General features: G+C 65.2%; 1 protein-coding gene across 1 annotated transcript; it reads left to right on the top strand.

Moving 5' to 3' along the window:
- KCNH2 (potassium voltage-gated channel subfamily H member 2) lies at nt 1-24,933 on the top strand. Its single transcript, XM_061346255.1, has 15 exons — nt 1-188; nt 868-1,098; nt 6,660-6,824; nt 7,002-7,448; nt 8,080-8,294; nt 16,900-17,325; nt 17,982-18,369; nt 20,588-20,787; nt 20,865-21,117; nt 21,207-21,400; nt 21,879-21,978; nt 22,053-22,331; nt 23,121-23,307; nt 23,455-23,626; nt 24,301-24,933. The coding sequence occupies exons 1-15, from the start codon at nt 113-115 to the stop codon at nt 24,493-24,495; spliced, it is 3,528 nt and encodes a 1,175-aa protein (XP_061202239.1). The 5' UTR covers nt 1-112; the 3' UTR covers nt 24,496-24,933.
- The last annotated feature ends 102 nt before the right edge of the window (nt 24,934-25,035 follow it).

Here is a 25,035-nt window from a genome sequence, read left to right as displayed (position 1 = left end):
CAGCGGGACCCCCCGCAGCGCGGGGCCGCCTCCCCGCTCCCGTTCCGTTCCTCCCCCCGCGGGGCCCGGCGGCGCGGAGCGGGCGGCGGCGCTGCCCCATGGGCCGGGCAGCATGCCGGTGCGGCGGGGGCACGTCGCCCCCCAGAACACCTTCCTGGACACCATCATCCGCAAGTTCGAGGGGCAGAGTGAGTGGGGCTGCGGGGGGGGCTCGGAGCTCGGAGCTGGGGCTGGGGGTGATGGGGATGCAGGGAGGCCTGGGGTGGGTTTGGGGTGCAGGTGATAAGCTTGGCTGGGTGCTGTCACGGCCCCCCGTGAGCCTCCAGCAGCAGTACCAGGGTGCTGTGGGATCTGCCTGGTCTCAGGGGGGTTGAGCCCAATGGTGATGGAGCCTCAGTCAGGGGACCCCCAGCTCACCCCCAGCCTTGCCAACCCTCTACTCTGTGGAGCTCATTGGGCCCTCCAGGGAGACACTGATTTCCTTGGGATGGGGGGACCCTGGTGCCTTTGGAGCATCCTGGGTGGGGACAGGGGAGTGTCACAGTGGCAGTGGCTCCCCATGGGGTCACCATGCTGGGGGACAGACCGTGTGCCAGGGTGCCACATCACTGTCGTGCCTTGGGGAGGTCCAGCCAAGCACCCATAGGTGTGATGGTGGGGTCCCCACCACCCCACAGTGCTGGGGACCCCATAGTGATGGTGGTGGTGCTGGCAGCTTGAGGGCTCTCCTGGGTAGCAAATGGGGTGGTTTGCAGGATGTTGGGTCACTGGGAGCCCAGAGCTGTGGATGGATGGATGGAGCGAAGCCCCCTGTGCGGGGTGCCGTGCTGGGGGTGCCGTGGCTGACCATCCTCCGCTCTCTCCCAGGCCGCAAGTTCATCATCGCCAACGCCCGTGTGGAGAACTGCGCTGTGATCTACTGCAACGACGGCTTCTGCCAGCTGTGCGGGTACTCGCGGGCGGAGGTGATGCAGAAGCCCAGCACCTGCGACTTCCTCCACGGGCCCCGCACCCAGCGCGGTGCAGCAGCCCAGATCGCCCAGGCGCTGCTGGGGGCCGAGGAGCGCAAGGTGGAGATCTGCTTCTACCGCAAGGACGGTAGGGACCGCGCTGCCGCCGGCGGCACCGGCAGAGATGGATGGTTATTTGTGGGGGGGGATGCAGGGGGCCGTCCGTCACGGGCAGACAGACCCTAGAGTTAAGGACCTGCTGAGGCCGTGGCCACGCTGTGCCCATCCATCAGCGTCACGGGTGGCGGATGCTGCCACTGTTGCTGGGAGCCCAGCACCGGTGGTTGGTGCCTCTGTGCCCAGGGGCAGCTCTGGGGCTGTATTATCTGGCTCCAGGATGGGGTTTGTCTTGCAGCACCAGGGGTCTGCAGCCCTCCCTGCTTCCTGTGAAGGCTCCTAGCAGGGATGTGGTGCTAGGGCTGCTGTGGGGCTGGGGCTGTGAGGTGGGAGCAGCATGCTGGGAGCAGCATGCCCCCTGCCATGGGGCACTGCAGTGGGGGGGTGATGTGGGGTGCAGGGGCGCTGTGATACCGAAGAGCAAAATGAGGATATGGGAAGCAATGGGGAGATACATTTTGGAGCAGCATCATTTGGGTGGCAGGGAGGGGACAGCTGGCAACCACTTGACCTGCACTGTCCCGTGGGTCCGGCTGCCCCATGGCTGTCCCATGTCTGGGCAGGACACTGTGAGCAGTCTCAGTGTGAGCTGTTGGAGCTCGAGCCGGCATGGGGTGTTACAGCACTGCCATCCTGGTGAGGATGCATAAGGAGGTCACCAGCCAGGCTGGGCACCAGTGCCGTCGTGAAGGTCCCCGCACTCGATGGCTGTGCCAGCAGGCAGGTGCCAGGCCCTGTGGAACCCTTTAGCCTGGCACCAGCAGCCCCATGTTGGCGGTGCCTGCACCAGGTGTCCCGGCTCTCGCAGCAGCTGTCTCCGGCTCTCGGCACCCGGCCTCGGTTCCGGCACTCGGAGTAAACAAAGCTGGCTCCCAGCTGCCGGCACCATGCCACGTGGAGCCGCGGCGGCTTCAGCTCCCCAGAGCCACTGGTCTCCGGGACACGAGGTGATGTGAGCAGGGCTGGGGGTACCCCTTGGTCCCTGCCCTCGCCCCATCCTGCCGCAGTTGCTGTGGCTCAGAGCACTGTGATGTCTGGCACAACCAGGCAGGGAGGTGGGGGGATCTGGTGTTGCCGGTGTCCTTTAGACCTGTGTGTGGCACCAAGGGCTGGCAGGGTGCAGGCAGCACATGGCAGCCGCTGGCCCCACTTGGGCAGTGCTCAATGAGTCCTTGTTAGGGCCAGGCTGATTGCCCCACCAGCAGTCGGTGCTGGGGCTCATGCTCCTGCCGGGCCCTTGCTGGCATTCCCATGGCCACCACACTTGCAGGCAGCATCCATGGCCAGCTCCTACCTGCCTGCTGCCTGTGCTTCATGGATCTGGGCAGCATCAGGCAGGTGGGGTGAGGCGTTGCATCTCCAGTCCCCCATGGTGGGCAGGGGTAGGAATGGGCTCTGTGTCCCCAGGCCCCCTGCCCAGGCTAGGGTCCCTCTCCTGGCTTGTGCTCCTGCAGCCCCCAGCTCCCTGCTCATCACTCAGCATGGGGGACCCCAGCTCCCAGGGCACTGCTACGAGGCAGGGTCCCCACCACCTCAGAGCAGTGCAGGGGCTCCCAGCCCCCAACCAGCCCCCATCCCAGCCTGGGCTCATGGGTGCTGCTGTGGGACCCATGGGGAGGCAGGATGGGGGTCCTCAGGGTGATGCACGGTGAGGGTCCCGGGGTGCAGCTCCATCCCACCACACCCAGGTGTGCTGGGCACCTGGGACCTGCAGCAGCGGGTGCTGAAGGGGGAGGCTGATGCAGCGGCAGCGCTGCCCATGCCGCATCCCTGGGGAGCACGGGGTTTCCGATGGGATATTTATAGGTAGCAGCAGCAGCGGGTGCATGCGGTGCACAGGGAGCTGGGGCTTCACCCTCCCTGATGTTTCTGGGACCTCCCAGGATGGGGGATCTTGGTAGGACGTGACTGTGCTCACCCATGGGGCAGGGGAGCAGGACTCATGGTGGTGCCTGCTCCCTGGGCTTCGGTGTTTTCCTGCACCCCCATTTCTGTCCCATGTCCGGGGATCATTGTGGGGGGTCCTGGCTGCAGCGGTGCCCGGTGTGCTCAGCTCTGTGCTGGCCGTGCGCCATGGGGCCAGCATGGAGGGGGGCTGCTGGCTGTGCTGTGGGAGCAGACATGGGGTGCTTGGGGACCTGCTGCATGGGGAACCCCCAAGCAACTGGACCTCCCCAAGCAACGGTGCGACAGAGCCCGCACTGCTGCAGGCTCTGGCCTTGCAGTTGGGCCCCAGCATGTCCCCATCACAACTGCCATCACTCATCCCACCAGGGCCCTTATGCCATGGCACTGAACCCCACTCCTCTGCCCCAGCAGTGCAGCTCCCCCCACCACTGAGCCCCCCTTTGCAGCGCCCATCCCATCCCATCCATCCCATCCCGGTTCTGCGGTGCATGGCACTGCTGTGCCGCGGTGAGCAGCTGGGCCCCGCTGCGTCGCCAGCCGCTGCTGCAGCCATTAGTTTTGCACGACGTTGTTTATACAGCCCTGGCGCTGCCGGGGACGCCGGAAGGTCGCGGCAGCTGCGGGGGTGCCGTGTCCCGCAGGGACGGCCTTGGGCAGCCGCCACGGGGCTGTGTTGCGTCTGTGGCACGGTGGGGGCTATGGAGTGAAAGAGACCCCCCATTGCCGGTGACCTTTGGTCATCTGGGGCCGGCTGCGGCACTGCGTGTGCCCGAACGTCGGTTGGCACAGGCTGTTGATGGGAGAAAGCATGAAGGAGCCGGATTAGGTTCCCAGTGCCCTTCTGCCCGGCACGAGCTGGCACATGCAGTGCTGGACGGGTTTCCCTGGCCGAGCCCTGTCGGGGGCACCACGCTGGCACCGGTGGCCAGGGGCTGGCGAGGAGCAGTGGGACACGTTTGCTCCTGCCAGTGCTGCTGGGGTGCCCAGGCAAGGTCATGCCCTCACTGCAGCACTGAAGCCGTGCTGGATGCTGGTGGTCTTGGTCCTGTGGGGCAGGGAGCAGCGTGCCAGCACCAGCATGGGGTGTGCCAGGGCGTCCTGGGGGGATCCTGAGCCTGCAGCAGCACAGGCAAGGTTTTCGTGTACAGTGTGGGGAGCAGTGACGTATCTGGGGTGCCCCAGCCTGGCTGGCCCTTGAAATGCAGCACTGGGGTGTGGAGTGCGGGGATCCCACAGCACAGCACAGTGGGGGCTGTGCTGCTGGGGTGCACTCCAGGAAGGGTGCATGGTGGGAGCTGTGCTGTGCTGGGGGGATCTGGTGGAATGGGGGGTGCTGGTGTGGGAGCACACGGTGCAGGGCAGGCTGCAGAGTGTGGCAGTGCAGGGAGCAATGTGGGGTGCAGGGGTGGGATGCAGGGTGATGCGCTCAGTGTGGGTGCAGGGGTGGAGGTGCAGGGTGCACAGCATGGCACAGAGAGGGGTGCGGAGTGCGGGGGTGCAGTGTGTGCACAATGGGCACAGCGTGCGGTGCTTTATGTGGGGGTGCACTGTGGGGTGTGTGGTTTCGGGGTGCAGGACGTGCTGTGCACGATGTCGAGGTGCCCAGGGCAGTGTGTGTGGGGATGGGGTCCCCCACACTCCCCCCTGATCCCCCCCCCCGATGCTGCGCCCTGGTGGTGGCGGGGAGCAGCGCAGCTCCCGACGGAGAGTGGCTTTGGGGGTGAGGGGGTGCAGGGGGACAGAAGGGAGTGGTGTGGGCGGGGGGACATGTATCTGTCAGGTGCAGGGAGAGAGGCTGTGGATGGATTTGGGGCGCAGGTCTAACGGGCTGTCCCTGCTTTTGGGGTGCAGGGTGCACCCTCAGCAGGAGAGCCCCCCCTCCGTTCCTCCCTTTCTCCCTCTCCGGGGGGGACACATTCAGTGTCCCTGTCACTCGTGGTTGGTTCCCCAAGTGCAAAGGGGAGAAGTGGGAGGCGCGGGACCCCCATTCCGCATGGGGGTCGGGGAGGCTGTCTCAGGCTGGGCAGGGTGCTGGAGGGTCGCAACAGGGGGGTGGCATTGCCGGGGAAGAGGACGGAGTGTGGGGTGATGTGTGCTGAAAGACGGGGCTGTGGGGTGCTGAGGGATGCTGTGGGGTACTAGGGGGAGCAGGGGGCTCAGCGCATCCTCGTGGCTATACCGCACTGTGGGTGGAGGTGGGTCCAGTGTTTCGGAGGCCCCAGCCCTTCACTCCACCAGCGCATCCCCCCCCATGCATCCCGTTCCCCCCCCCCCCCCGCTGCCTCCAGATCCCCGCACCCCGTTTCCCCACGGGCAGCCCGGTGGTGAGGGGACACTGGGGCTGGCCGGTGACCGGGGGGCCGGACCGGGACCCCGGGCCGCGTGGCGTGGCGTGGCGTGTCCGTCCCACGGCGCCGGCGGCTGCTGCCCGCAGCCATATTTAGGCATAAAGCCGGCGCGGCGGCGGCCGTGCCAAGGGCCGCGGACCCGGAGCTCGGGGGGGGGGGGGCGGCCGGGGGGTCCCCTCCACCACCCGAGACCACGGCCGGGCTCGGGTCCCCCCGCTCTCCCCCGGCCCGCCTGGGGTGGGGGTCCCCATGCCTGCAGCCCCTGGAGCGCGTGGGGTGGGGGCCATGGGACGCTGACCCGCAGCCCAGGCCCGCACCAGCAGCAAGGTGAGGAACGAGCACTCGGTGCGGGTCCCGGCGGACGGGCTGGGCGCCGGTGGCACGGATCAGCGGCGCTGGGAGGGTGCCCGGTGCCGGCGGTGCTGTCGCGTGTCGCGGGGATCAGCGGGATTAGTCCTCCCCGCGGGCGCCGGGTGGGCGACGATGGAGCAAAGCCGCTGCCGGCGGCACCGCGCCCGTGTGTGGCTGCCGCTGATCCCCCCGCAGCGGGGACCCGCGCCCCTCCCGCGGCTCTGGCCCCCTGCCCGCAGCCCCACGTGCGGGCCGGGATTCCCCACGCGGGGATGGGGACGGTGCCGGTGCCGGTGCCAGCTGGCGGCCGACGCTGTCGTGCTGGGCTCCCCGGCACATGCCGGGCCCGCTGCCAGCGGGGGGGGGGTGATCCGGCACCCCGGCATCGCGCTTGTCCCGTGTCCTGCTGCGGCTGCTGTGGGTGCTGTGGGGCTGCGGTGACACCCCCGTATAACCCCCAGTGCAGATGAGGACCCCACAGGGAGGGGGGCTGGGGGGGGGGATGCAGGATGCTGCCCCATTCCTTTGCAGGGGAGGTTAATCCCGGCTGCCCCCGGCCCCCCCCATCCCAGCTGAGCTCCAGATGCAGGATTAACGCTGCAGCTGTTAACAAGTCCTGAGCGGTTTAAGCCTTTCCTGGCAACCCGACTGCCCCCAGCGCTGCTCCCCCCAGGCCTCTGGGATGTTTAGGGGGTGCTGGGGAAGCAGGTTGGGTTCCAGCACTCAGAACACTCTCGTGCCTCAGTTTCCCCCCATGATGCAGTTGCAGCGGGGCTGGCACCTGCTGAGTCAGCAAGTTCGTGATCCCCTCCCATCTCCAAGGCAGGAGAGGGTGCCCAGTGGGGTTGGGGGGGGGTATGAGGGGGTGCACAGCAAGGATGGAAAGTTGTGCCACTGCGGTGCTGAGCCTCCTTCCTCCCCACAGGCAGCTGCTTCCTGTGCCTGGTGGATGTGGTGCCGGTGAAGAATGAGGATGGGGCTGTCATCATGTTCATCCTGAACTTCGAGGTAGTGATGGAGAAGGAGCGCCCGGGCTCGCCTGACAAGGACACCAACCACTGGGTCACCCCTGCCAACTGGTTCCCTGCAGGTAGGGCTGGCGCTGGGGGGGGGTGTGCCAGCACTAGGACTGCACTGACCCTGCTCCTGCAGACCGTGCATCCTGAGTGCCAAAAGCGCTGTGCTACGTGGCACATGGTGAGGGCAACGGGTGCCCACGGGTTGGTTTGGTGGATGCACCCCAACCCTGCTGCCTCCTCCGGGCCAGGGCGCAGCAAGTCCTTCCGTCTGAAGCTGCCGGCGCTGCTGGCACTGGCGGGCAGCAAGCAGTCCCTGCCGCAGGAGCCGCCCGATGCCGTGGTGGTGGACTTCTCCAAGCAGAGCAGCGAGTCCAGCCCCGAGGATGCCCCGTCCTCGCTGGAGCCCAGCTGCGCGGTGGGGAGCCAGCCCGAGGACCAGGCGGCGCTGATGGGGGACGGCCCCACGGCGGAGCCCCCCGTCACCCACTCCTCGCCGCGCACCGACCGCCTGGCCCTGCACGCCGCCTTCTCCAACTGCAGCCTGGCGCAGCGCAGCCGCTCCCGGGAGAGCCTCCACAGCGTGCGCAGGGCCTCCTCCGTGGATGACATCGAGGCCATGAAGGGCGAGGGCGACAAGCGCTGCCACAACCGCCACGCCAGCACCGGCGCCAGCATGCACCGCGGCTCCAGCACCGGTATGGCGCCGACGGCGGCACACCGTGGGCATTGGGCGTGCAGCGGTGCAGTGTGTGGCCGCAGGGTGAAGGCGATGGGGCTGGCAGCTCATTAGGGCCAGGGCTGTCACCGGCACTGAGGGAGCCGCCAGCAGTGCCGACACACGGCACTCGTCACTGTCAGGCTCCTCATCGCTGTAATGCTTGGCGCCAGCGGCTCCGGTGCCTGATGGGGCCTCCCCATCACCTGGTGTGGGTGAGCTGGGGCAGCCCTGAGCTCCACAAGGCAACAAGCCCCCCATGCCGGGTGGGGTGCTACAGCCACCCCGGTGCATACCCCTGCCTGGTGGGGTTGGGGGGCTGCCTTCTCATCCTCCAGCCCATTCACAGCCCCCCATTAGGGGAGGGGAGCATAATTATATTAACAGAAATGATAGCATGATGTTGGGTATTGCAACACCCAGATGGGGGTCCCCCCAGCCCAGGGCTCCCCACTCCCCCTGCCTACCATGGGACACCCCAGCCCCAGAATTCCCCTTACCTGCCAGGGGAACCCCCTCTAACCCCAGGGCTCCCCTTGCCTGCCTTGGGACCCCAGCCCTGGCTAGCAGCAGGGTCATGGCTCCCTCATGGTGACGGTCCCCCCGCCCAGGGGCCATGACCACTGTTCGGAGTGCCCTGCTGAACTCCACCTCGGACTCGGACCTGATGCGCTACCGGGCCATCAGCAAGATCCCCCAGATCACCCTCAACTTCGTGGACTTCAAGGCGGATGCGTTCCTGGCCGCGCCGCCCGGCGAGAAGGAGATCATTGCCCCCACCAAGCTGAAGGACCGTACCCACAACGTCACCGAGAAGGTCACCCAGGTGAGCCCGCGGGTGCCCAGTGCCCGACAGAGGTGGTCAAGCCGTGCTTGGGGGTATGGCTGGAGCCCAGAGGATGCTCTGCACAGATGCAGGCTGCCTGAGCTCATGGGGAGGTGCTGGAGCACGCAGGGTGATGCCAGAGCTCATAGGATGGTGCACAGGGCAATGGATGCTAGAGATGCAGGATGGTGCTGTAGCTTGCAGGGAGGTGATGGAGCTCACAGGATAATGATGGAGTGTGCAGGGGAGTGCTGGAGCTCTCGGGATGCTGGAACACGCAGGATGCTGGAGGTCACAGGATGGTGCCAGGAGCACACAGGGCTGTGCTGGAGTGTGCAGGGAGCACAGGGAGGTGCTGAAACTTGGAGGATGATGCCAGAGCTCACAGGATGGTGCTTGGATCTCACAGGATGATGTTTGAGGCTCAAAAAGCAGTGCTGGAGCTCACAAGATGATGCTTGGAGCTCACAAGGCAGTGCTGGAACTTGTGGGAGGATGCTTGGAGCTCATAGAATGACGCTTGGAGTTCATAGATCGATGTTTGGAGTTCATAGAGTGATGCTTGGAGTTCATAGAGCGATGTTTGGAGCTCACAGGATGATGCTTGGAGCTCACAAGAGGATGCTTGGAGCTCATAGAGTGATGCTTGGAGCTCGCAGGGTAATGCTGAAGCATGCAGGGCAGTGCTGGAGCTCCCAGGGTGGTGCTGGATGGTGCTGGGGGCTGCCAGAGGAAACTGGGGCCATGGCTGAGTCCCCAGGGTGCCCTTGCCCCGGAGGGCTGCTCACACAGGGCATGCTGGGGCTGCCGCTGGCTGTGCTGGGGCCTTCACCCCCCATACCCTGGGGTCCAGAGGGTCCCACTTGCTCCCTTTGGGGTGGTGCTGTGGCAGGGTGAGGGGACCGTTGCCATGGTGGGGTGGCACATGTGTGTGCCGCGCTGGGGTCCCCCGCGTGTTCCCAGCAGGAAGCATGGGGCAGGCCCCCCTGGCTGGGACATCCCTCATCCCTGTCTCCATCCCAGGGCAAGCACAGGCCCCGGTGTCACAGCAGGCTGCCCGGGGTGCCGGGGGATGCGGTGGTGTCTAATCCTTGGCACATTGTGTAACTGCCATCTGGCTACTGGGAGCAGGCGGCGGCTGCTGCTTAATTACACCCTGATTCGGGCTCCTGCTAATGAGCTGAGGGCTCTCAGCACCCCTGTCCAGCCAGCCAGCCCGCCCTAGCACAGGGCTGCCTCAGGGATGAATGAGGCAGAGGGGATGGGGAGCGGGGAACCCTCTCTGCCTCATCCGCATCTCCCCCGGGGACAGCCCCATTTCTGCCATCGCTTCTCCCTGGGGTCCCCAGCATCTGGCAGGGGCTGGAGCTGCCCTGGTGCATCCGTCTGTGCTCCAGCCTCTGAGCAGCCCCGGCCCCCCCTGCCTGCATCTGCTCGCACACGTGAGGGGGACCCAGGTGGGACCCCAGCTCCCACGGGGAGCTCGCAGCCCTGCTGCTGAGGGGCACCCAGCCCCATTCCCCTCACCGGAGCAGACCCCTGTATGCGGTGTGGGACCCCAACCTGGTGACCACAAGACTGGGTCCCCTCAAGTCCTCTTCCCACCCCTTGCAAGACGCCACTGGCTTTCCCTGCTCCTCTCCAGCGTGCTAATGAGCAGCATCCCCGTTGCCTCTGCTGTGTAATTAATTCTGATGCTGTGCTGGCAGCCGCTGGGCAGGCAGCTGCCTGCACCGGCCCTGGTCATCCCCTCCTGCCTGTAACCGCTGGTGGATGGGGGAGACACGGCTGCCCACACCGGGCTGGCTCTGCCCCATGGCACTGAGGTGGGGTCTCGCCTATGCCGCAGCCACACCATGCTCCCTGGGGTGGGAGCACCCATCACTGCCCACAGCTCCCATCAAGGTCACCGTGCTCTCGGGCCTGGCCCCAGTCAGCAGTGCTGTGCCGGTGCTGTGGGAACGGGCACAGGATCAGGGCCCGGCATGGCTGGGGTGGTGGCTGGTGCTCGGTAATGCCTGGGTTGGCGCAAGCCCCCACTGCCGCGCAGGGATGGTGATGCTGCAGTGTCCTGTGGTAGCCCCAGGGACCTGCAGCCCGCTCCAGCAGGACCCCTACCTGCGGTGGAGCAGGATGGTGCTGGGGCTGGGTGATGCCAGCACTGTGCCTGACCCTTCTGGGAGCTGGTGTCCGGTGTGATGTGGCGATGGTGGAGGATTCGCCGCTGCCTGCCATGGTGGGAGGCTGAGCTGGGCATGTCCGGGGGCTCCCCAGGCCCACAGTGCCACTGGCGGAGACAGGGTGTCACGGGGAGCCATGGGTTTGCATACCGTTGGTTGTAGGTGGATGTGAGGGTGGGGGTGCAGGGAAGCCCCTGCTTGATGGAGCAGGTCCTCCTGCTCCCCAGCCCCGCTGGCTGAGGCTGCAGCACCCCGGGGTGCCTCCTCTGCGGGGACACAGTGGTGCCAGGCGCAGCGTGTCCCGCTGCCAGGGCTGGGCAGTGGCCAAGGACACGGGGAGCTGTGGGGCTGAGAGGCAGCCTCCGGACACCTTGTCCCCATCCCTGTCCTGCAGAGATGGAGCTGTGCAACCACACCTCACCTCTGGGGGTACCCGCGAGTCTGCTGGGGGGCCATGGGGGCTCCCGGGGTTTTGCGGGAAGGCGCTGACAGCCTCGGGATTGGGGGGGTGCAGCGGGGACACTGTCGGGGTCCCCAGGGAGCAGCGGGGTGTCCCCCCCGGTGCCTCAGTTTCCCCGCGGGGGGTGTTCCCGCTCCCTCCCCGCGCCGTGACGGCCCCGCGGGGAGTGGCGGAGGCTGGAGCAGCGGGGGGGGGCCGGGGGGGCGGCGGAGGCGGGCGGCGGCAGCGGCGGGGGGGGGCTCGGGGTTGGGGGGGCGCCGGCCCCGCTCCATCTGCCGCCAGCTCGGGGCCGCGCCGGGCCGGGCTGGGGGGTGGCGGCAGCGGGGGCAGAGCGGGGCTTCCCCCGCGATCGCGACCATGGCCCCGGCGCGGCGCGATAGCGGCGACCGCCCCGACGGGGAGCGCAAGGGCGGCCGCGTCCGCCGGGCTGTCCGCATCTCCAGCCTGGTGGCACAGGAGGTACCGGGGGAGGACCGGGGGAGCGGGGGGGGGCAACGGGCCGGGGTCCCCCCCGTGGGGAGCGGGCTCCGGGAGCGAGCAGGCGCGGGGTCCCGGGGTTTCCCTGTTCCCACGTTGGGCTGGAGCCGGGAGGGACACGGGGCACGGAGTGGGATGGGAGTGGGCGCAGCATCCCGGGGTCTGGTGAGGCTGGGAGCTGGCGTATCGGCTGTGCTCCAGCCAAACTCCATGTGTAGGGGCAGCGTGGGGCATCACACCCCCATGGGCACCCTGCTGCCCATCCGGCTGGGTGCTGTGCCGTGGCCGTGATGAGGGGGTTGCTGCATGGCTGCTCTTCGAGGTGCTGCAGCACTGGATGTTGTGGTGGCTGCCATGTCCCCAGGCGGTCCCCTGCGTGTCCCATGGACGGTGGCTTGCGGCACGGCGGTGTGGCCGTGGCATGGGGTGGTGTGGGTCAGCACCGGTGTCTGCGTCAGCAGGTGGGGGTCGGGTGTTGGGGCGTGCGCACCGCCCCGCGGGGACGTCACCCTGTCACAGGGCTCGTCACCCCACCCTGCACCCGGCACCGCGGGGTGTGGGTGCTGCCGCTGTGCTGTCAGCAGTGGGGTGCCTGCATTGCCTCCGGCCCGGGGAGGTCGCCTGTCCCCGGTGTCCATGTCGGGGGGTGCCGAGGGAGCCGCACCGCTGCCGCAGCTCAATGCTGTGAGTACCGGCCACTGCTGCCACAGTGGGGACAGTTGGGCATCGCGGTGTCCCCATTGCTGCCGTGCGCTGTGCCTTGCCGGTGGTCAGTGCATGCCACGGTGGAGAATGCGTTGGGTGATGCCGACACTGGCACCCATGAGGGTGTCACGGCTTGGTGTGGGGCACCAACACTCATGGTGCTGCCGCGGTTTGTGGAGCACTCTTGGGCCCACGCATGTCGGTGTGGCTGTCCTGCTTTGGGTGTCCCCAAAGGTGCCGAGTCCCCCATCAGCGCTGGTGTGGTCGCTGCTGTGTTTGGTACCGTGGATGCCGGGGTCAGCGTGCAGTAGGTATCTGTATCCTGATGTTGGGTGTCCAGAGGGTGCTGGAAACCTGCTGATGGCAGTGCCAGGGTGGCTATTGGGTGTCTGTTGGTGCTGCTGTTGGGTGCTTGTGTTTGCGTTGTTGTGGGATACATGAGCAAGGGTTGGGTGGGTGCTGGCACTGGTGCTGGTGGCTGTGGCTGTTGGGTATCTGCCGGTGCAGGTGTACGGGCGCAAGGTGTCCGGTTTGGGGTGTCTGTCAGTGCAGGTGGTGGGATCTGTGGGTTTCTGTGGGGTCTGCACTTGGTGCCAGGTGGTTTCACCATGGATGTACGGCGTCACCACAACTCTGTGGTCAGCACAGGCCTAGCTGGCACAGTGGGGGGTGCCAGCAGTACAATGTGGGGTCTCTGTGCCGGGTGTCTGGGGGTTGCTGGGGTCGGGGGTATTTGCAGCAGCGAGGGGGTTGTGCCCTGTGAGCGCGGGTGTCTGGGTCGCGGCAGGTGCTGTGCCGGGTGTCTCCGGGTGTGCAGGATGGGTGTTGGGTGCCAGCAGGTGTTGGGGTACGTGTCACCGTGAGCGCGAGGTTCCGCGTGCCTGTGCCGGGGCGGTGTACGTGTCACTGCGTGTCGGCACCGCCAGTATCTGTGTCACGGTGACTGATAGGTGTTGTGGCACTGACAGCAGTCCCGCTGCCTCTTGGCATCACCCGGTGTGGCACAGTGCTCTGCCGGGCCGGGGTCTGGGCTGGGGGGTTAGGCTGTGTGTGTGTGTGTGTGTGTGGTGGGCACCAGGATGCACGGCTGGGCACATAGGTGGAGATGCCCCAGCCCCTCGCTATGCCATCCTCAAGCCCTACATGGTAGGGGGGTGGAGGGTGTCCCCACGGCTGCGGGAGGCTGTCCCCGTGGCTCAGGGATCTAAGGGAAGGCTTGGGACTGTCCCCCCAGGGCTGAGAGCACGGCGGGGGGGTGCTTTCTCCTGCGGGGGTGAGGCACTGAGGGTGTCCCAGGCGCTGCCCCCCTAGTGTATCACAGGGGGTGTCCCGGGGCCCACAGGGCTGTGTGACATGTGGGGCAGCGCAGGGGGTCCCCCTGACCCCTCCCATCCTGCCCGCGCTGCAGGCAGGGATTTGTCCCAGTTTGGGGCGGCAGCTGCGTTAATTTTAGAGGCAGGAGCCGGCTGGTTGCTGGAGCCGCCCCCCCAACCCCCGTCACCCTCCCGGCCCCCCCCGTCCTGGCTAAAAATGGAGCTGGGCCGGCAGAGCTTAAAGGGGCAGCTGGGATGGGGCTGAGGGGACACCACCGGGACCCCCACAGAGCTCTCACCTGCTGTGTGGGGTGCTGGAGCCCGGTGGGGGGAGCTCTGGCCTGGGGTACCCCTGCCCCGTGGTGTCCCCGTGGTACCCCAACCCCATGTGTCCTGCAGCACCATCATCATCTGTTCCCAACCCAGTTCCCATGGTCGCACATGCCCCTGTGGGATTGTGACCCCATATGACCCCACAGAGGTGTGACCCCGTGTGCCCCTGCAGCAGCCATCACCCTCGCCCACGGGTGGCACATTTAGGACACACAGGGGATGCTCGGGTGCAGGCCCCCAGGAAGGGGCGCGTGAACAACCCCCATTCCATGCTGGCACCACCGGGACCCCACACCGCACGTGCCACACGCATGGTCCCATCCCATCCCATCAAGCAGTGCATGGGGACGCGGTGCCAGCGGGAAACCCCTCCTGTGGGTGGCAGCGGGTGACTCAGGGCTGATGACAGGAACCGTCATTGTCACCACGTGTCCCCGGCGCCGCCACCGCACAGGCACGGCTGTCTCCGCAGCGCTGCGTCACTTCTTTGGGCTCTGCCGTGGGCACAGGGACGCTGAGGGACACGGGGTGACCCCCGGGATGTCCCCCCACTGTCTTGTGTCCCGATATGGGGTGGTGACAGCAGTGGGGGGCTGTTGTGGATGAGTCAGCATCATGAGCACCCCGCAGGTGTGTGCTCTCGGTGTGTTCACGGCATGCTAACGGTGCGCTCACATGTTCATGGGTGCACACCGTGATGCCCTGCTCACCGCCGTGGGGCTGCCCTGTGTCCCCCCAGCACCACTCATGGGTGCCCAGACAGCCGAAGGGGTGCCGATGGTGTCAGGAAGTGGCAGCAGCCACCACCGTGGTCACGGGCAGCCGTGCCAGTGCCCCACACCGCGCTGTGGCCCCGAGCCCCGTGTGTCAGTGGGGTTAATGTGCGGCGTGGAGGGGGGAGCCCTGGCTCTGGCTGCCAGAGCGGAGCAGGCTGGGAAACATTTCCGCCCTAATAACTCTCCCCTGGCTGCCGGTGGAGCGTGGCTCCCGCCGCTGGCGCCGACCCGCCGAGGGGTGCCCGGTGCCCGGCTGGGCTGGAGCGGCGGCGGGATGGGTGCGGGAAGCAGCGGCGGGGGGCCGTGTGCCCGGTGCCCACGGGGCAGCCGGCGGGCGGGCGGTGCGGGGTGAGAGCCACCGGCACACCATGGGCCGGGCCCGGCCCCACGGGCGGCCGTGAGGATGCTGGCGTCGCTCCTGAAGCTGCTCCAGGAGTTGCCGGGGCCCCCCGCTGAGGCCCCCCGCGCCGGAGCAGGACCCATGCCCGGCGTCTCTCTCTGCGGCACCTGCCTGAGCCTCGACGGCAACGGTGACCGCGCTGCGGGGCAGAGCCGGGAGGAGGAGGTACCGGTACCACCAACCCGGGGGGGAAGTCCGGCGGGGCTGCGCCGGGCAGGGTGCTGGGTGCTGCCATGCGGGTAACGGGAAGGTCTGGGCACTGCGCTCACCCCGGGGGGCTCATGTGATGGCCACGGGTGGGCTCAGCCTCAGTGACCTCCGGCTCTTGTGGGGTGGCGGGCAGGGGCTGTGGGTACCCCTGGTCACCTCACCTGTACCTTAGGGTGGTGACTGCAGCATGGGGAGGGGAAGAACTCCCCCCCTCGGGACCCCCAGGTCATGCTCACTGGGCTGTGCTGCTGTCCTGCAGTGATGTGGGGGCATGGCTGCGCTGGCATCACCCCAGCTCCCATCCCTGCCCTCCGGTACCCTGGGATCCATGCAGAGCTGCTGCAGGCAGCTGGTGGCCATCAACCCCGGAATGTCTGAGCCCCACAGCTGCTCTGAACAGGCACTATGGGGCCGGTGCTGTGCCCAGGATGCGCTCATCTAGGGGACTGCCTGCCATGGGGCCCCTTGCCCCACAGCATTGCTCACCCGGTCCCTATTTCTGGCTGCTGCCCCCCATCCCGTGGCTGGTACATCTAATCCCTGTGCTGGATGGATGGCCACAGCTGCCAGGGCATGGCAGTACCCCCCATACCCCCCCAGTTGTGTGTGTGTGCACATATATGTATGTGCACGTTTGTGTGCGTGTGCAGCAGGGATGTGTGTGTGGCAGGGGGGCATTGCTGTGGGCAGGGGGATCCCCGAGGCAGTGCAGGCAGCACCGGGGGGGGCTGGCACAGTGAGAGGCCGCAGTGCCCGTGCCAGCCCTCAGCTGCGTCACTGTGTGCCACTGGGGCTGCTGGATCTGCTCCAGCAGCAGCTGCACCGGGATCCCCCTGGAGCAGGGCTTGGCATGACCGGGGAGCCCCGGCAGCACTGAGTGTGTGCAGGGGGGTGTGAGTGTTTGCTATGTGGCCAGAGGGGGCTGTGGGGCAGCTCTGCTGGTGGGGTGCCTCTGTCCTGGCTGTGTGTGACAGATGTCCCCCCCTGCACCTACAGCACCAGCCCCAAGGAAACACAGGATCCTTTCAGTTGGAAAAGACCTTTAAGCTAATCGACTCTGACCATTAACCCAGCAGTGCCGAGGCTACCGCTAAACCATGGCCCTCAGTGCCACATCCACACGGCTTTTAAATCCCTGCAGGGGTGGTGACTCCCTTTGCAGCCTGTGCCAGTGCTTGATAGCACTTTGGGGAAGGGATTTTTCCCAGTATCCTACCTAACCCTCCCCTGGTGCAGCTTGAGGCCGTTTCCTCTTGTCCTATTGCTTGTTATTTAGGGGAAGAAACAGCCCCCCCACCTTGCTGCAGCATCCTGTCACATAGCGTAGGGAGCACTGAGGTCTCCCTTGAGCATCCGTGTGCCACCAGTACCCACCAGTGCAGCCCCAGCCCAAGGGTGCTCTGCCCGCAGCTGGTGGGTGCAGCCTCTGTTTGGGGACAGAGGTCTGGGGGTCTCAGCCCCATGACAAGGGGGAATGGCTTTAAACTGACAGAGGGGAGATTGAGATGGGATCTGAGGCAGAAGTTCTTCCCTGTGAGGGTGGTGAGGCCCTGGCACAGGTTGCCCAGAGAAGCTGTGGCTGCCCCATCCCTGGCAGTGTTCAAGGCCAGGTTGGATGGGGCTTGGAGCTACCTGGTCTGGTGGAAGGTGTCCCTGTCTGTGGAAGGGGTTTGGAACTGGATGGGCTTTAAGGTCCCTTCCGACCCAAATCATTCTGTGATTTGATGAGCTGAGCCCTTGCCCACTGCCAGGTGCTGTCGCTGGGTGCTGACGTGCTCCCGGAGTACAAGCTGCAGGCTCCGCGTATCCACAAATGGACCATCCTGCACTACAGCCCCTTCAAGGCTGTGTGGGACTGGCTGATCCTGCTGCTGGTCATCTACACGGCCATCTTCACCCCTTACTCGGCCGCCTTCCTGCTCAATGACCAAGAGGAGGTCCAGCGCCACCACTGCGGCTACTCCTGCAGCCCCCTCAACGTGGTCGACCTCATCGTGGACATCATGTTCATCATCGACATCCTCATCAACTTCCGCACCACCTACGTCAACTCCAACGAGGAGGTGGTCAGCCACCCCGCCAAGATCGCCATCCACTACTTCAAGGGTTGGTTCCTCATCGACATGGTGGCTGCCATCCCCTTCGACCTGCTCATCTTCGGCTCCGGCTCTGAGGAGGTACCTGCCGCTGGGACGGGGTGCTGCCATGCCCTGTCTGGGCTGGGGGCTGTTTCAGTGCTGGTCCTCCTGTGGGGTGGTGCTTGGGGGTCACATGTGTGCCCCCAGGCTGGGTCTGGGTGCCCGTGGTGCCATAGTGGGTGACAGAGCTTGGTGTGTGCCATGTCTTCCCAGGGGGTCCTATATGCCCCCCCAAACTAGGGCCAGGTGCCAGTAGTGCCATGATGGGTACCAGGACAGTGGGTGTTGTAGCAATGGGTGGTATTGCCTGGGTGTCAGGTCCTTGTGCAGGGACATGCCCATAGGTCCCACACATGTCCCCAAGCCAGGGCCAGGCATCCTTGGTGCCAAGGTGGTGCTTGCTGTCCCCTGGGTGCCAGCTTCTCCTGTGGGGTCATGCATGATGGATCCCACATGCACCCCCAAACCAGGGTCAGTGCCTATGGTACTGCAGTGGATGCCAGGATGGTGTTTGCTGTGCCCTGGGTGCCAGCTCCTCCTGTGGGGTGGTGCCCAGGGTCCCACTCATGCTCCCAAACCAGGGCCAGGCATCTGTGGTGACGAAGTGGGTGCCAGGCAGTGGGTGCCAGGGCAGTGGTTGGGGGTCTCCACCACAGCATCCCTTGGTGACCCCCATTGTGTCCCCATCCCGGCAGACCACCACCCTGATCGGGCTGCTGAAGACAGCGCGGCTGCTGCGCCTGGTGCGGGTGGCCCGCAAGCTGGACCGGTACTCAGAGTATGGGGCAGCTGTGCTCTTCCTCCTGATGTGCACCTTCGCACTCATCGCCCACTGGCTGGCCTGCATCTGGTATGCCATTGGCAACGTGGAGGGGCAGCGCATCGGCTGGCTGCACTCGCTGGGTGACCAGATCGGCAAGCCCCTCAACGCCAGCAACCCCCTGTACGGCCCCACCATCAAGGACAAGTACGTCACCGCGCTGTACTTCACCTTCAGCAGCCTCACCAGCGTCGGCTTCGGCAACGTCTCCCCCAACACCAACTCCGAGAAGATCTTCTCCATCTGCGTCATGCTCATCGGCTGTGAGTGCCCCGGGGTGGTTACGGGGGTGGGCTGCGGGGGGGGGTGCACAGGGGTGTGCGTGTGTGTGAGAGCGTGTGTGTGTGTGTGTGAGTGTGTGTGAGTGAGAGTGTGTGTGAGTCATCTTTGTTGCTGACATGGACAGTGGGATTGAGTGCGCCCTCAGCAAGTTTGCCGATGACACCAAGCTGTGTGGCTCGGTTGATACGCTGGAGGGAAGGAATGCCATCCAGAGGGACCTTGACACGCTTGTGAGGTGGGCTGATGCCAACCTCATGAAGTTTAACCATGACAAGTGCAAGGCCCTACACCTGGGTCGGAGCAATCCCAGACACAGCTACAGGCTGGGCAGAGAAGAGATTCAGAGCAGCCCTGAGGAGAAGGACTTGGGGGTGTTGATCAATGAGAAAATGAACATGAGCCGGCTTCAGAGTGCGCTTGCAGCCCAGAAAGCCAACCGTATCCTGGGCTGCATCAAAAGGAGTGTGACCAGCAGGGCAAAGGAGGTGATCCTGCCCCTCTACTCTGCTCTTGTGAGACCTCACTTGGAGTATTGTGTGCAGTTCTGGTGTCCTCAACATAAAAAGGACATGGAACTGTTGGAACAAGTCCAGAGGAGGGCCACAAGGATGATCAGGGGACTGGAGCACCTCCCATATGAAGATAGGCTGAGAAAGTTGGGGCTGTTCAGCCTGGAGAAGAGAAGGCTGCGTGGAGACCTCATAGCAGCCTTCCAGTATCTGAAGGGGGCCTATAGGGATGCTGGGGAGGGACTCTTCATTAGGGACTGTAGTGATAGGACAAGGGGTAATGGGTTAAAACTTAAACAGGGGAAGTTTAGATTGGATATAAGGAGGAAATTCTTTCCTGTGAGGGTGGTGAGGCACTGGAATAGGTTGCCCAGGGAGGTTATGAATGCTCCATCCCTGGCAGTGTTCAAGGCCAGGTTGGACAGAGCCTTGGGTGAGATGGTTTAGAGTGAGGTGTGCCTGCCCATGGCAGGGGGGTTGGAACTTGACGATCTTAAGGTCCTTTCCAACCCTGACTGTTCTATGATTCTACTCTATTCTATGTGTATGAGTGTGAGCATGCATTTGGGGGGTGCATGTGTGTGTGAGCATGTATATGTATATGTCAGGGGGATGCACGTGAGCACACATGCATGTGTGTGTGAGTGTGTGTCCATGAGTGCATGAGCATGTGTGGGCTCTGTGCATGTGTGTGTGTGTGAGCATGCATGTGTATGTGTCATGGGGATGCGGGCGAGCACATGTGCATGTGTATGTGAGCACACGTGTGTGCGTGGACGTGTGTGTGTGTGCACGAGTACATGAGCATGTGTGTGTATGTGCATGTGAGCATGTGTATGTATAGGTGAGCAAGGGGTGCATGGAAGAATACATGCATGTGTGTGTGAGAGCATGTGTGCGTGTGGAAGCATGCATGTGGGTGCATGCACGTGTGTGTGTACATGTCAGCAAAGAATGCATGTGAGCACACGTGCGTGTGAGTGGGAGCATGCGTGTATGAGTGCATAAGTGTGCATTTGAGCATGAGTGTGCATGTGTAGGGGTGCATGTGTATATGTCAGTGGGGGACTTGAGTGAGCACACATGTCTATGAGTGAGAGTGTGTGTGTGAGTGTGGATGTGCATGTGTATGCATCAGCATGCATGTGTGAACATGTGTGTATATGTCAGTGTTCGTGGAGGTGTGTGTGCATGAGCACACGCATGTGTGGAGCACATGTGCATGTGGACAAGGATGTATGCCTGAGTGCCGGAGTGCATGTATTTTCAACTGGATATTGGGAAAAAGTCTTCCTTGAAAGGGTAGTCAGGTACTGGAACAGGCTTCCCATGGTGTGGCATCACCATCCTTGGAAGATGAGGCCCTCAGTGACATGGTTTAGTGGTGGACTTGGCAGTCCTGGGGTGACAGTTGGACTTGATGACCTTAAAGATCTTTTCCAACACACTTAATTCTATGAGCACATACATGTGTGTGTGAGACTGCATGTGTGCATGTCAGTGTGTGAGTATACGCACGCATGTGCGGGCATGTGTGTGCACACCTGTGTGTGATGCACATGTCTGAGTGTGCCAGAGCATGTCTGTGTGTGTGTATCTGTGCGTGTGCTCACACACGTGTGCAGCGCTGCTGGGGCAGGGGCTCCTCGCGGTGGGTGCCCGGTGCCCTCACGCCGCTCGCCCGCCGCAGCGCTGATGTACGCCAGCATCTTTGGGAACGTGTCGGCCATCATCCAGCGCCTGTACTCGGGCACCGCGCGCTACCACACGCAGATGCTGCGCGTCCGCGAGTTCATCCGCTTCCACCAGATCCCCAACCCGCTGCGCCAGCGCCTCGAGGAGTACTTCCAGCACGCCTGGTCCTACACCAACGGCATCGACATGAACGCGGTGAGCGCCCTGCCCTGCTCCCACCATCCCCACCGTGGCACCCCACGGCCCTCCCCGTGACCCCTGGTGTCCCATAGGTGCTGAAGGGCTTCCCCGAGTGCCTGCAGGCTGACATCTGCCTGCACCTCAACCGCAGCCTGCTGCAGAACTGCAAACCCTTCAAGGGTGCCACCAAGGGCTGCCTGCGTGCCCTGGCCATGAAGTTCAAGACCACGCATGCCCCGCCGGGGGACACGCTGGTGCACGCCGGAGATGTCCTCACCGCGCTCTACTTCATCTCCCGCGGCTCCATCGAGATCCTGCGCGGGGACGTGGTGGTGGCCATCCTGGGTGAGGATGAGTGCCCGGCAATGGGGTCCTACAGCCCCCCACCGTGCCCGCCGTGGCCTGACCCTCCTTCTCCGGTGTGTGTATTCCAGGGAAGAACGACATCTTCGGGGAGCCGCTCAACTTGTACGCACGGCCCGGGAAGTCCAATGCGGACGTGCGGGCACTGACCTACTGTGACCTGCACAAGATCCACCGCGAGGACCTGCTGGAGGTGCTGGACATGTACCCCGAGTTCTCCGACCACTTCTGGTCCAGCCTCGAGATCACCTTCAACCTGCGCGATGTGAGGGGGAGCACGGGATGCACAGGGGCACATCCTGATGTGCCTTGGGGGGTCCTGGGCAAACTGGGGGTGCTGGGGATCCTGGAGGTCCTTGGCACACTTGGGGGGTGCTGTGCAAATTGAGGCGGTCCTGGGAAAACTGGGGGGTCCTGGGGAAGCTGGTGGGTGCTGGGCAAACTGGGGGGAGTCCTAGGTGTGGACAAGGTGACGGGTGCTGAGCAAACTAGGGAGGGTCCTGGGCAAAGTGAGGGGGGTGCTGGGCAAACTGCAGAGGTCCTGGGGAAGCAAGGGGGTGCTGGGCAACCTAGGGGGTCTTGGGCATCCCTTGCATCAGACCCCAGCAAGGGATGCTCAGGGCTGGGAGACAGTCACCCTGCGGTGCCCCCAAGCATCACCCCCTAGCAGCAGCACCACGCAGCTTCCTGCATGCCCAGGAGGGGGGGTCTGGCTGCCCCCAACCCCCCCATTCTCCCCGCAGACCAACATGATCCCCGGCTCCCCGGGCAGCGAGGAGCTGGATGGCGGCTTCAACCGCCTGCGCAAGCGCAAGCTCTCCTTCCGCCGGCGCACGGACAAAGGTGGGTTCAGGGCAGGGGCCGAGGGGGTCCGGGCCTGTCAGGGCCGCGGTGACCCCTGTCCTGTACCCCCACAGACGCCACCAGCACCGGGGAGCCGCGGGGCGGGCCGCAGGCGCTGCGGCCGGGACGGAGCTGCCAGGCACCGGGGGCCCCGCGCGGGCCAGCAGAGTGGGAGCCGTGGCACTGCGGGTCCCCCCCAAGCTCCCCGTCCAGCGACGAGGAGGAGCCCCCCGAGCCTGGGCTGGGGGCTGCTGCCCTGTCCCCGTTCCGCAGCGCCCGGGCGGGCGGGCAGGACACGGTGCCCAGCGAGGCCGAGGAGCGCGAGGGCAGCGACATGTGCAACCCGCTCTCAGGTGGGGATGGGCGCAGGGGGTGCGGAGGGGGCCCTCATCTCGTCATTCCCTGTGCTGGGTTCTGCGGATCCCCAGCAGGCCCTGGACACCCCCATTGCTGCAGCTCTGCCTGCGCCTGGATCCCCATCCCCTGCCCTTTGTGCCCCTTTGGGGAGCCGCATGCCCACTGCAGTGCATCCATGCTCCATGCCTTCTGGGGTGTCTCCTTGCTCTGCTCTCATTGGGTGCATCACTGCTGCTTGCTCCATGCCCATTGGGATGCATCCCTGCTCCCTCTTCCATTCTTTCTGGGATGCCTCCCTGTTCTGTGTCTTCTGGGATGCACCCCTGCTCTGCTCTCACTGGGTGCATCACTGCTCCTTGCTCCATGTCCATTGGGAGGTATCCCTGTTCCCTCTTCCATTCCTTCTGGGATGCCTCCCTGTTCTGTGTCCCCTGGGATGCACCCCTGCTCCCTGCTCCATTCCTTCTCGGATGCATTCCTCCTCCCTGCTCCATCCCTGCTTTGTGCCCACTTCTTCGTGCCTTCCCTTCTCAGTACCTGCTGGGATCTATACATGTTCCACGCATGTTGGGATGTAAACACTGGGATGCATCCTTGCTTCCTGCCCTGTGCCTTCTGGGATGCATCCCTGTGCCCCTCACCATGTCTTCTGGGATGCCTCCCTGCTCTGCGCCCACTGGAATGCATCCCTGCTTCTTGCTCCGTATCTGCTGGGATGCATCCCTGCCCCCTGCCTTCAGGGACACCCTAAGGTCCCCGATGTTTCCCATCCCCTGCCCTTACAGGAGCCTTCTCGGGGGTCTCCAACATCTTCAGCTTCTGGGGGGAGAGCCGGGGCCGGCAGTACCAGGAGCTGCCTCGCTGCACCATCCCGGCTCACGCCGCGCTCAGCATCCCACTGCCAGCCATGAACCGCCGACAGCGCTCCGAAGTGGAGATGCGCCTCGACCTACTCCAGAAGCAGCTCAACAGGTACCTTAGGAGGGGATTGAGGGGCAGCACGACCCCATTGGAGCCCCCCAATCGCCCCATCGGGGCGATTGGGGGGCTCCAATGGGGTCGTGCCGCCCTATAGCATTGCCTTGCGTTGCACACACCCCAACACACGTATCGCAACAGGTTGGAGACCCGCATGGCAGCAGACATCAGCTCCATCATGCAGCTGCTGCAGCGTCAGGCCGCGCTGGTGCCACCCGCATACAGCACGGTCTCGTCCCCACACCAGCCCCCCGGCCCCCCGTGCCCGCTGCAGCCCGTCCTCCCCATCACCCCCATTCAGCCGCTCGCTCAGGTCAGCACAACACAGTCTCTGCATCCCCAAGTGTGGGGCAGCACCTCACCTCTGACACGTCACCCCATCCTCCAGCCCCACTGGGGGTTGGGGGTCACCCCTGAGCCCCCCAAGGTTTGGCCAGCCCCATCCTCTAGCTCCACAGTACCCCTCAGGCTTAGGGAAGCCCATTACCCCATTCTGCAGCTTCACTGCAGGTTGGGGTAACCCCTAAGGCCCCCAAACCTGGGGCAAACCCCTCCCATGCCACATCACTTCATCCTCCATCCCCATTGAATGTTGAGGTCTTGGGGTAGCCCCTCTCCTCATCCCTCAGCTCCAAAGTGGGCTGGGGCCACCTCTGAGACTTCAAGTTTGGGGCAGCCCCACTCCTCCAGCGCTACTGTAGGTTGGGGTCACCTCTGAGGCCCCCAAATCGCGGTAAACCCCTCCCATGCCCATCACTTCATCTTCCATCCACCCTGCGGGTTGGGGTCACATCTGAGCCCCCCCCCCCCCAGTTTTTAGATAGCCCCTCACCCATTCTCCAGCCCCTCTGCAGAATGGGGCCACCCCAAGTTTGGTGCAGCCCCATCACCGCATCCCCACTGCCCGCATCCCAGGGGTGCCACACCGACCCCAGTCCCATCCCGGCTGCCCCGGTGCCACCGGTTCGGTTCTCCTCTCTCCCGCAGGTTCCCAGCTTCCCGGTGCCGCTGGAGCTGCCGCCGGACCCCCTCCACGAGCCGCCGCCGCCGCCGCCACCGGACGTGGTGCTGCTGGTGGAGCCGCCGCCCGCCCCGCCGCGCCGCCTCTCGCTGCCCGGGCAGCTGCCCGCCGCGCCGGACACGCAGCCGCTGCACAGACACTGCTCCGACCCCGGCAGTTAATGCGCAGGGACGGGGCCGGGACCCCCGGCGCGACGGGACGCGGGACCTCCGCCCCAGGGCGCCGGCCGGGCCGGCGGGACCCAGGCCGCCGTCCCCCACGGACAATCCTTCCCTTGTCCCTCATCCCTCCCTCCCGTCGCGGGAGCCCCTCGGCACCCCCCGTTAGCTGGCCTAACCCGGGGGCCAGGCCCCACTGCCCCGCGGCTCGGCTGGCCGGACTGTCGGATGCGTGCTGCTCTCCGCCTCCCCATCCTCCTCCTCTTCCTCCTCCTCCTCCATCCCGGTAGTGCCGCAGCCCCTTCCCCAGCCAGCCCCCCACGGCCAGAGGCAGCGCGGCGGTGGGGGAAGGTTGCACGGGGGTGTGCACGCGTGTGTGTGCGTGTGTCATGCGTGTTTACATGTGCTGCGGGTCTGCCTGCCTGCCTGCACTCCCGTGTGTGTGCATGTGTGCGTGTGTGTGTGTGCGTGCTCACGTCCGGGGGGGGCTCAACGCATTGCTCCCCTGTGCCCCTACACACGTGTGTGTCTGTATGTACGTCC

The sequence above is a fragment of the Neopsephotus bourkii genome, unplaced genomic scaffold, assembly GCF_033783945.1.
Source record: "Neopsephotus bourkii isolate Nb327-2 ecotype Australia unplaced genomic scaffold, CSIRO-AGI_Nbou_v1 NB_272, whole genome shotgun sequence".
NCBI lineage: Eukaryota > Metazoa > Chordata > Aves > Psittaciformes > Psittacidae > Neopsephotus > Neopsephotus bourkii.
Note: the sequence above shows the minus strand (reverse complement) of the source record. Positions and strands in the feature narration are given on the sequence as shown.

Coding starts and splice junctions, on each gene's coding strand:
- KCNH2 (XM_061346255.1), top strand. CDS start 113: ATGCCGGTGCGGCGGGGGCACGTCGCCCCCCAGAACACCTTCCTGGAC. Junction 189..867: donor CCGCAAGTTCGAGGGGCAGA/GTGAGTGGGGCT, acceptor GCTCTCTCCCAG/GCCGCAAGTTCATCATCGCC. Junction 21,401..21,878: donor TCACCTTCAACCTGCGCGAT/GTGAGGGGGAGC, acceptor TTCTCCCCGCAG/ACCAACATGATCCCCGGCTC.